At 38.3% G+C, this 11,487-nt stretch overlaps 1 protein-coding gene across 1 annotated transcript; it reads left to right on the forward strand.

The window, feature by feature from the left end:
- The first annotated feature begins 1,677 nt into the window (after positions 1-1,677).
- On the forward strand, positions 1,678-6,371 carry emx1 (empty spiracles homeobox 1). The gene is made up of 3 exons (XM_056248029.1): positions 1,678-2,305; positions 4,127-4,311; positions 5,940-6,371. Exons 1-3 carry the CDS (start codon positions 1,963-1,965, stop codon positions 6,105-6,107), a joined length of 696 nt encoding a protein of 231 aa, XP_056104004.1. The 5' UTR covers positions 1,678-1,962; the 3' UTR covers positions 6,108-6,371.
- Positions 6,372-11,487: the final 5,116 nt, after the last annotated feature.

Below are 11,487 nucleotides of genomic sequence, written 5' to 3' on the forward strand. Positions count from 1 at the left end.
CGACGTTCAACGATTTACAATTTATTGAATGATCTTGGCACAACAACTAATAAAGGTCATTTTGTTTATTGTTCAAATGTTTTTATTCCTTTGATTGTGCAAAGAGGTCCATCTTAAAGCACGACTGTGCGCATTCACGGGGTTTTGCTTTCTAAATAGGCGCTCAACATGTTGTTCTGCCCACTGTAATGATTTTCTAATGCGCACTGGAGTTAACGAGCCAGTCAAACATTTAGCCTAATCATTACCTTTAAAAACACAACATGAAACGGTCGCTGAACAGCCACTCAAGTCCCTAAATATACATGGGCCTGTAAATTAATAGCGAGTCAGAAGTTTGTGAGGTATGCCGCTTGAAGGCTTCTTCATGCAACTCTTGTCAAACCCTGAGCTGAGACGGAATATTTTCAATAATTTACCCACTCCGTCGCACAAGCCTCACAATGCCGTGTTGTAGCAGGCCAGTCCGCTGCCCGCGGGTGAGGGTTCGGGAACAGGTGTAGGCGGCTCGGCCTGACATGAGATCTTATCGATGTGCAGTTCTGGAAACACGCAGTGACCAAGTTAATAGGTTACTGCGTAAACGGGTCAACGATTTCCCATTTTAATCGACAGGCACTGGTTAAAGACTAAAAACGATGACTGTAATAGCCAACAGTTTGTACAGACGAACTTAGGTCTTTAGGCTGGTCAGTAATGTCCGCGTCATGCAGAGCTGATTCGGTTTTCTGTTTTCTTTTTTTTCTTTCTTTTTTTGTTATTTGTTTTTTTAATTAAGTGCTTTATTCTATAGTTCTAATAAAATTATATCTTTGAAATAGTGATACTAATTATTATTATTAGCTTTTAGGGGCTATGTATTGTATTAAAATAGTTTTATTTATAATAGTTATATTAATAATAATAATCTCCCAACGGCATGGTAATCATTATTATTAATAATATGATGATGATTAGGCTATTAGCTCAGTAGCCTAAATAAAAATATATTTTTATACCGAAATGATCTAATTTATCATCTAGATAAATAAGTAAGTTAGGCCTATAGTTGGATGAATGATAATAAATAAAACTCATTGCAGGCATATTTATCAGAGAACTAAACAAATGCATTTAGTGCACTCTCAAATCTGTAGATGCCAACATTATTAAGATTTCAAATTTAGTAGGCTACAGCAGGGATGTGTATTCTGGGTTTACTCAATTGAAAAAAATCTTATATTTGTTTCATATGCTCTTGTGGTTTTTGTGGCAAAAAAAAAGCAATCAAAGCAACAGAAAAATCCACGTTTTTACTATTGTACTAGGCTATATTTTGGAACACTACGGCACAGCATCGTCGCTGCCTAATTGGAAAAAAATAGGCTTTTTATGTTGGCCCATATCTATATATTTAAATGAGTTAAATGAAGAAAAGTTCAAAAGCAAACCTTTTGCTATAGCCTCCTTTTAACGAAAGGCTGGAATGAACTGCAGATTGTAGTAGCCCAGTCTACACCCTGAAGGCTTGCGTAGCCCATAGTTGGAAGTGTGACAACAAGGAAAATAGTTTTTGATGATCTACTAGCGTAGGAACTGACCTGTTGGAAGCAGCCCCATTGAAGTGAATGATCAAACTAATAGAGTTCATTATCTGACCCAAATGAACATAGGACCCGCCCACCGCCCGAGCTCCATGCGCCAATGAGTGGCAGTCTCACACGACACTGTGACTGTGTGGCGTCCCTCAAATCCAAATCCATGGGTCTCGAGCTTCTATTCTCACTTTTTCTTTCATGATTTATGGACACTCGTGGATCGATGGATTACACAGCAATTGGCAAAAGTAGGGAACATTAAAGTGTTTTATATTTAGTTTATGTCTGACTTAAATACTGCTGCTGATAGAGGTCACTAAAGGAGTTGTGAAAGGACGTAAAGGCGAACCTCATCTGTTGGACTGTACTGGTACCGTCACGGACAATGTTCTCGGCAACGGGGAAGCGCTGTTTTACCATTGAGTCTTTGGTGGCGAAGGAAAACCCTTTAACACCAGAAGACCCCATTCGCCCTACCGCCCTAAGCTACTCGACGCCTGCTGACAGTTTTCTTAACGGGTATCAAAGCCCCGCAGGCCGCGCGCTCTATCCAAACCCTGAACTGGTGTTTTCGGAGACTGTGAACCACGCGCCTCTGAGCATGCACCCACACCCGCTCGGCAGCACACACCTGCAGCACCCGCACTTCTTTGGCACGCAGCACCGTGAGCCACTCAATTTCTACCCGTGGGTCTTAAGGAACAGGTTTTTTGGCCATCGGTTTCAAGGTAAGAATCCAACTCTGTATATTTGTCAACCACGCGCATTAAGAGATATATTAAACCACTTTTTCACCTAAATAAAAATAATAAAATAGCCTTTGCATATTTTTTACACGTACCTAGGATACGTGTCCAATAATAGAATAGGTAAAATACAATGCTGTGCGCCGGTGCGTGTCTCTCTGAACTTTTCTTGAAATGGGCAATTCTCATAAATGCCCCCCGCGGCAACAGGCTATTACCACTGTGGAGCGGGATAACACTGATAGATGGAGTTTGTATTGGGAGGTAATTCCGGTTAAGCTGCAAATGAAAATCACAAATGATATGCTTACAGCTTTGGCCATGCCCTGAGGCGATACTTAAAGAGGGACACATAGATTTAGACAAAGCTGTCCACGCACAAAAGCTCAATGTTATATCTCCCAAAATGAATGCATTATGTTCGAGCTTATAGTAGCAGCATTGGAGAACAGCTCTGATAACAGTTATTGCTTGATCTTGAATTCAGACGGCAAAATGAGAGATGTTTAAATATAGTCTTAATGTCGTTTGTGAGTTCTTTTTTTTAACATAATATTAGGCTGCTGCCTCTATTTTAGTGTCTAACCTTTAATTGTTTTTTACCTTATTGGTTTACTTAGCCTAATTATTGTTATTTTGTTATAATACTATTGCACGCTATCGCCTTCTAATCACTGTCTTTGCAACGAGAGATAATGACAGATGACGAATCTGCTCTGATGAACTCGTTACAGCTCATTATTATCACTATTTAATTTCCATAGGTCATTCGATAAATTGTCCTCTTCTGGTGTTCAAGCTGTTGTCCAAAGACGATGAAAGTAAACGAATGTAGCCTATTAATTGAATTGAATTAATTGGCCACAAAACGCTTAGCCTATATAAAGGTCAAATATTTATTAAGCTAACAGTGTTAATAATTTAGCTAACTGTGATGACCTTTAAAGAAGAATCTAATATATGAGGGTAAGTGCATAAAAAAAGTCTAAATAATGGCTGTTCTTAAAAATGAATTACTGTTAAACAACACTTGATCGTGAAACCTTTTTAACTGAGAACATTTAAAATCGACAGACTACATTTTTATACTCCATAAGGTTGCAAAGCTATGCGTAATGAGTGTTTAACTCGTTACATGGCCATTAATAATACAAATTGCTTACATTATTTGGACTTTATATTTTATAGACAAATATATACAAAGACAAATATAGAAAAACATTTTATTCTATTTTATTATGTCCTAGCGGTAGCCAACTCTCCGCCAATTAGGCTACCATGATTTTATGTTTTAAAAAATATTTTTTTTAGTCAGTTACAAATAAATCGCTTAAAATAGTAGGCCTATTCAATTATGTAGTCAATCATTTAGACTTTTCTTACAGAATTAGGCTACTTCCAAAAATCAGACTAAAATAGAAGGGATAGCTAAAATTACAAAAGCTCAAAAAGAAGTTGGAATGGCATAATGTTCAAACAGTATTCAAATATTCTAAAATTATAACGAATAAACTATAGTTCATATTATTTAATCAATTATAGGGCAAATAATATAGGCATTAAAGCAGGGTAGTCTGCATTTTTGACACTTTTTGATAAAGTCGATAGTGGTGTTAACTTTTGTTGAAATATGGGCTAAACCCAGAAAGCTTTCATGGTCCCTCTTAGGCTAGTTTTCTTCTTGGGTTTAATTACTTCAAGTTGTCCCGTGCTGTAGCTTCAATTTCACTGAACTACTCTCAAAAAGAATCACATTGCTATAATCAAGTTGTCTTCTATTGATTAGTATTATTATAATTTCAGGGAACGACGTCTCACAGGACACGCTGTTACTACACGGCCCTTTCGCGAGGAAGCCCAAACGGATCCGCACCGCGTTCTCGCCCTCTCAGCTCCTGCGCCTGGAGCGCGCCTTCGAGAAGAACCATTATGTAGTCGGAGCCGAACGGAAACAGCTCGCTAACAGCCTCAGTCTGTCTGAGACTCAGGTAAACACGAGGAAACGCATGCTACAACACACAACAACAACATGCTGTTCCCATGTTCATATAAAATCTATTAAAACACTTAAAGTAAAAATGGTATTTGGTAGCCGCTCAATAGAGAAATTGCCCCGTGGAACTAACTATTTCACAAGTAGCCTAATTACAGACAAAAAGTAGGCTATTGCTAATTAAAATTATTGGAGCAGCAGAACTACATGTTCGTTTAAAAAAGATAAACATGTTTAAACAGTAAATGTGTAGGCCTAATATAGGGAAACTGGGGAGTATATTAACGAGACACTTCTTTATTTTGAATGATTAATGTTGTACTGACAAGCTGTTGCTGTTGGCCTACACGATAATGTAAACAACACTTGGGCTGCTTGCTAAATCCAGAAACGGGCCAGAATCCCCGAGTCTGAAAGGACGCTGGGTTGTTTGCGGCGCTCTGACTGTGATATAATTTTATTTTAGGCCAAGACTTCAGAGGGATATTAGTTGCTTTGCACAGATGCCACTATAGGAATAAACCCATTCACCCTGATCCGTTAAAACAATGATGTAAAGATGATTTTTAAAACATAATTTTAAATGTCAGAAGAAAATATATTTGATTTGTTGAGTTTTACATTTCCAAAAATCCAAACGGTGGCAAAGTAATTGTTTTCTTTTATGTTCGTCTACATTCGCCATATGGCTTCGAACTCGTCAACTGGCATGATTTAAAGCATCGCAACATAGCATATTTTAATTTACAAAATCTAGGTCTGACGCTGAGAATGATGATGTTCTCTTGCTGCTTTTTTATACTTTTTTTGTGGTGGTGTTTTATTGCAAAAACTAACCTAAAAACGAAAATAACACCAAACAGGCTTGACATGGCTATTCACACATCTAATGAGAGAGGCAATTTTGGTAAAATACTGGCCAATACTAGGCTATAGCCACGTGACGTTTGTGAATTGTTTTATTTATTTATAGGCTAAGTCTATGTTTTATGGAAAGCGATTCAGGATTCAGTCAGCATCTTGAGAATGTATTAAATATATAGTGCGCATGAGACCACTTCAGAAATAAATAAAATAAAAATAATAGGCCTAAGCTATTTTTTTCCACTTCTGCGCGGTTGTTTTCAGCTATCCTATGTTCCAGTAGGCATATTAATCTCTTGACATGTGTGAAATGTGAACCAGCGTTGTTGCAAAAATAAACCCGTCTTTTTAATTAGAAGGCCTAATACACTAAATGCCTGCTTTATATTTTGAAAATCTGTTATTAGTGGATGTAGGCTATTTGAATTAAATTAAAATGTAAAATCTATATGTTTTATATGGTATTATCTGAAGAAACGTATTCGTTTGGATTTCTTCTGATAGGCCTACACAACACAGTTCTGAAACAAGTGTAAAAAAATTTACATAGTATCATTATATAACATGAATGAATTCGAACGTAGTCTCGTCGTGGACTGCGTGTCATGTGGTGTAAAAATGGTTCGATTATGCGTTTGAACTTTCTTGCATCACTCACAGTCTGTTGCCTTTACCATTATGACGGGCAAACTGTCAACTGTGTAGCCATACTCACCAAAACGTTTATGGCACTGATGTCCTGTCTTGTGCTCCCCTCAGGTGAAGGTGTGGTTTCAGAACCGCAGGACCAAGTATAAGCGACAGAAGCTGGAGGAAGAGGGCCCGGAGTGCACACAGAAGAAGAAGGGAAGCCACCACATTAACCGCTGGAGGATTGCCACCAAACAGAACGGATCTGAGGACATAGATGTCATGTCTGATGCCTAAGACCAACCTAAACACTGCCCAAATGAACACACAAGACCAAGAAAAGCACTATTTATTTAATGTTATTAGTCATGGCATTTCAGATTCTAATCCTAACTGCAGAGGACCTGACCCCGTGAGTGTGGGAAATGTGAGTTATGGATGAATTAAACCAGTCAGCAAGTAATCTTAATCCAGGACTGAACACTATAGTTGTTTAACATACCTCTGCTGGAATTATCTAATGTTCGAGATATGCCTCACCTGTAAGAAGAAATCATTTTATAGGCTATGTCTTTCTCTAATTTTTTTTTTGGGGGGGGGGGGGGTATAAATTGTATTTAAAACTAACAATTAAGTTAATTTTCACAAGTCAATATTTTTAATTCTGATTATTTTGTTGTTTCTGTGCATAGTCAATTACTAAATTTAGTTTTAATGGATATTTTTTATTAAGTTCAAAACTATGCTGCCTAAAAAAAAGTTTGAAATGCTTTATGAAATTGGAGACAGTTTATCATAATTATTTTAAATGCAACTAGCCTGAAATAAGTTAAGTAATGTGAGGAATCAGTTTACCAGCCAGTTTTAACATGAGCCATCCTGTACGGCAAGGGTGTATGTGTCTGTGTAAATAATGGTCTCTGTATCTAAAAAAAAGTGTAGGAATTTGTGTTAGAGCGTTTGAGTGTGTGTGTGTGTGTGCGCGTGTGTGTATGTGTGAGTAATTTGCGTGCTGTCATTCAGTAGGCCTACTGGTAAATACAGGCTGATGTATGCAGGTCCTTGATCATTCTACTGGAGTCATAAACAAATGAATGTTTGCCAATTTACACATTAGCTTCTTTATAGTGTTCATTCACCTATACTTTTCAAGAAAAACATGATAAAAAATGTCCATAATTAATAAAGATGTTTCAGAGACAAACCTCATTTGTAGCTCACACCTTATTGTTCTATAAAAAATATATATATATATATATATACTTTAACTTCACTGATTGTAAATATATGTTTTTATAACTTACTCTTTACTCTTTTACAACTTTACTCTTTTAAAATGTTTGCACACACATACACACACTCAGACAAAGGGATAACGCCTGCCGGCAAATTTCCTCTCATCTCACCCTGCTAACTTCCTGTCAAAAGACACAGAGGAAGATTGTGTTAAACGAACCCACAGGTGACCTTTCACCTCAACATTTGACCCTGAGCCTGCAGAGTGAGCAAGGGTTGTGAGAGTGAAATGCACAGACTGATGACACCCGAGTATCACTGTCAAGTACGACAAGAGCCAATTGAGATGGGGTGAAAAAGATTGTTTTGGTAGGTTTGTTTTGAGGCCATCAGATATCCAATCCTGTGTGCAGGTGCACACATCACATCCTCTGTAGCTTTACATCACACATTCCTTGCATTCCCTAAGAGCACTCTTTCCTCTGAGAAAGTAAAAAGACTGATAAAAAGATGGATGTTTGTTTGTGCACACGCGACACAAAAGAGTGCAAACACGCATTTCATTTTATGTGATCGCAAAAACTGAATAATCTTAGTAAAATGTATCCTAATTTTATATTTTAATGACAAAATGCTACAGTAAAAACTTAAGTCATCATCGAATCAAAATTTAAAAAAAACTTTTTTTTAATCAATGTGCTCTAGTAATCTTTAATCAAAATAGCTACTGATGATGCGTTTACTGGCGCGAGGGCGGGGCAAACTGTCTTACTTGAGAACGACCAATAGCAAACCACAACCATCCAACCATTCAATCAATTCCTGATGGACAAAATCGAATCCCAATCTACATTATTTTTTTCTTGTTCAAGAAGCCGTTTATAGGATATGTGTCACAATAGGGAAAAAAGATGATCGTATCTTCCTTTTCATCTTTACGATGAAAAACTGTAATAGTCTACTGAGATATTTCATGTAATTTAACATTAAAATATTGTTAAATATAAATTTTTTTAATAAAAAAAAAATGAAAACTGACATTCCCAGAATTGTGTTGAAGCTCACATTTAATGTTTTTTTCATTGAACATTTATTCAGTTTTCTTATCAGTTATGTACAATGGGGTTTTGTTGCATCTTATGTTGTTAAATTTATGTCCATTGCATTATTTTAGTATTGTGTGTTACCATGACGGTGTTTTGCATTTGTGTGCACCTTTTGTATATTAGTATTTCCCTCAACTTATGGAAAAGCTATTTGTGATTCACTTTGCAAAAAGAAGAAGTTTTTTTATTTTATTTTTATTTAAAGGGGCTACATGTAGAATTCAGAAAGCCTTGTTATTAGCGACACCGGTGGTCGTTAGGTGAACTGCAGCTCATGCACACCCTCCATAGTGATACGAGTCTCGGATGGCCAAATCAGTCACATAACGTACAAGAGACTGAACATGATTCAAGGCCTAATTTACTCACGAGGAAGTTCTTGTTCGTTCTTTGCTATAAGTAAAAAGAAGTTGGAAATACCTTTACAGTAATATACTGTTAACGACATCCTGACGCTATCCACGCTGCTGAGAGCGACATTTAGATGAGTAAATATGTGCTGCGAGTTTCCCTCTCAATAATTACAATTACAATGTTGATTATGTTTGGTCTTGGCGGAACAGATCTGCTACGCTGCTGCTGCAGCTGCAGAGCAAGTACGGAACTTATACAATACAATATATACATGAATTACCTGAAGCAGATCTATACAGGTGGAGCTGGGGAAGATGGAGGGTTTCTGAAAGAGCGTTGCTATAGCAAATGCTGACCAAGTATTTGAAGGTTGAGCAACGAGCTAATTGGCTAATGGCTACTGATACAGCAGGAACCAATCAGCTGTGCTCTATAGAGAATGATGTGCTTGCAAGCAGTTAAGGACCTACAGGTCCTTCTCCAAAAATTAGCATATTGTGATAAAGTTCATTATTTTCCATAATGTAATGATAAAAATTAAACTTTCATATATTTTAGATTCATTGCACACCAACTGAAATATTTCAGGTCTTTTATTGTTTTAATACTGATGATTTTGGCATATGAAAACCCAAAATTCCTGTCTAAAAAAATTAGCATATTTCATCCGACCAATAAAAGAAGTGTTTTTAATACAAAGAAAAAAAAGGCAACCTTCAAATAATTATGTTCAGTTATGCACTCAATAGTCAATACTTGGCCGGGAATCCTTTTGCAGAAATGACTGCTTCAATGCGGCGTGGCATGGAGGCAATCAGCCTGTGGCACTGCTGAGGTGTTATGGAGGCCCAGGATGCTTCGATAGCGGCCTTAAGCTCATCCAGAGTGTTGGGTCTTGCGTCTCTCAACTTTCTCTTCACAATATCCCACAGATTCTCTATGGGGTTCAGGTCAGGAGAGCTGGCAGGCCAATTGAGCACAGTAATACCATGGTCAGTAAACCATTTACCAGTGGTTTTGGCACTGTGAGCAGGTGCCAGGTCGTGCTGAAAAATGAAATCTTCATCTCCATAAAGCTTTTCAGCAGATGGAAGCATGAAGTGCTCCAAAATCTCCTGATAGCTAGCTGCATTGACCCTGCCCTTGATAAAACACAGTGCACCAACACCAGCAGCTGACATGGCACCCCAGACCATCACTGACTGTGGGTACTTGACACTGGACTTCAGGCATTTTGGCATTTCCTTCTCCCCAGTCTTCCTCCAGACTCTGGCACCTTGATTTCCGAATGACATGCAAAACTGAGCAACAGTCCAGTGCTGCTTCTCTGTAGCCCAGGTCAGGCGCTTCTGCCGCTGTTTCTGATTCAAAAGTGGCTTGACCTGGGGAATGCGGCACCTGTAGCCCATTTCCTGCACACGCCTGTGCACGGTGGCTCTGGATGTTTCTACTCCAGACTCAGTCCACTGCTTCCGCAGGTCCCCCAAGGTCTGGAATCGGTCCTTCTCCACAATCTTCCTCAGGGTCCGGTCACCTCTTCTCGTTGTGCAGCGTTTTTTGCCACACTTTTTCCTTCCCACAGACTTCCCACTGAGGTGCCTTGATACAGCACTCTGGGAACAGCCTATTTGTTCAGAAATTTCTTTCTGTCTTACCCTCTTGCTTGAGGGTGTCAATGATGGCCTTCTGGACAGCAGTCAGGTCGGCAGTCTTACCCATGATTGCGGTTTTGAGTAATGAAACAGGCTGGGAGTTTTTAAAAGCCTCAGGAATCTTTTGCCGGTGTTTAGAGTTAATTAGTTGATTCAGATGATTAGGTTAATAGCTCGTTTAGAGACCCTTTTCATGATATGCTAATTTTTTGAGACAGGAATTTTGGGTTTTCATGAGCTGTAAGCCAAAATCATCAGTATTAAAACAATAAAAGACCTGAAATATTTCAGTTGGTGTGCAATGAATCTAAAATATATGAAAGTTTAATTTTTATCATTACATTATGGAAAATAATGAACTTTATCACGATATCCTTTAGAAGGACCTGTATATCAGCTTGCACCATCTAGTTTCATGACAGAACTTTGTATTTAAGAAAGCATCTGATCATAGCGATGTGGATATTTTTGCACAATTTCTGCAATTCACCGGCATAATGTTGACAGATGATGTAATTAAAATTACACTGTTACGATAGTTTGATTAAAAAGTATATTTGAGACTATAGTTTGAATTAATCCCTTTTCTTTGCATTAAACACTGACATTACAGTACAGAACGGCTCTTTTGGAATTATCCTGAACATTTTATAAGCATTCATTTCATGTGTCAATGAACAGACATAAACATCACATCCTTTTGATTTTCCCGGCAAAAACGTCCTGAGTCATTACATGAAAATTCTTACATATAGCCCCTTTAAAGCAGCACTAAGTAGGAATTCCGTTTTTGTCAAACAGCGACCCCTAGAGTCGCTGTGGAGTACTTGTACTGTCGTGAATAGCACTCGCGGAGAGATGGCTCGCACTCATGGCCGGATCCCCTCCCCCTGTACACCGGTACCTGTTCAGTAGGATGTCAGTTACGCTGTAACGAGTGGAAATAAGGTATGGCCCCTTTAAGAGCTGCGCGCGCCCTGTTTAACTGTCGGCAGTCTGTATTGTATGTGCGCCTCGAACACCACATGTATACGGCGCCGGGTTATTTCTGTTTGATGCTCATTTTATCAGAATTTTATCACATCTGTTTTTTGCCGTAAAGCAATTCGTTACCTCGCGAGACCTGATATCACACGATACTTCCTAACACTGAGGCCGGCGGCTCACAGGCACCAGGGGGGTGCGAGACGACCACCATTCAACACGAAATCAGTAATATAAACATTACAATGACTCCAAAGCTGTTCGGTTAAGGTAAAAAAGTGACTTAGTTCACCTTTAAATTCAATCTATAAAACTTAAATTGCTGATACCATATTTTTTAAGGTA

The sequence above is a fragment of the Rhinichthys klamathensis genome, unplaced genomic scaffold (assembly GCF_029890125.1).
Source record: "Rhinichthys klamathensis goyatoka isolate OS25496 unplaced genomic scaffold, OSU_Roscu_1.1 h1tg000053l_1, whole genome shotgun sequence".
Lineage (NCBI taxonomy): Eukaryota > Metazoa > Chordata > Actinopteri > Cypriniformes > Leuciscidae > Rhinichthys > Rhinichthys klamathensis.

Excerpts from the sequence above, each read along its gene's own strand:
- emx1 (XM_056248029.1), top strand. The coding sequence starts at position 1,963 with ATGTTCTCGGCAACGGGGAAGCGCTGTTTTACCATTGAGTCTTTGGTG. Across the intron at positions 2,306-4,126 it reads TTTTGGCCATCGGTTTCAAG|GGAACGACGTCTCACAGGAC; the intron begins GTAAGAATCCAA and ends TTATAATTTCAG. Across the intron at positions 4,312-5,939 it reads TCAGTCTGTCTGAGACTCAG|GTGAAGGTGTGGTTTCAGAA; the intron begins GTAAACACGAGG and ends TGCTCCCCTCAG.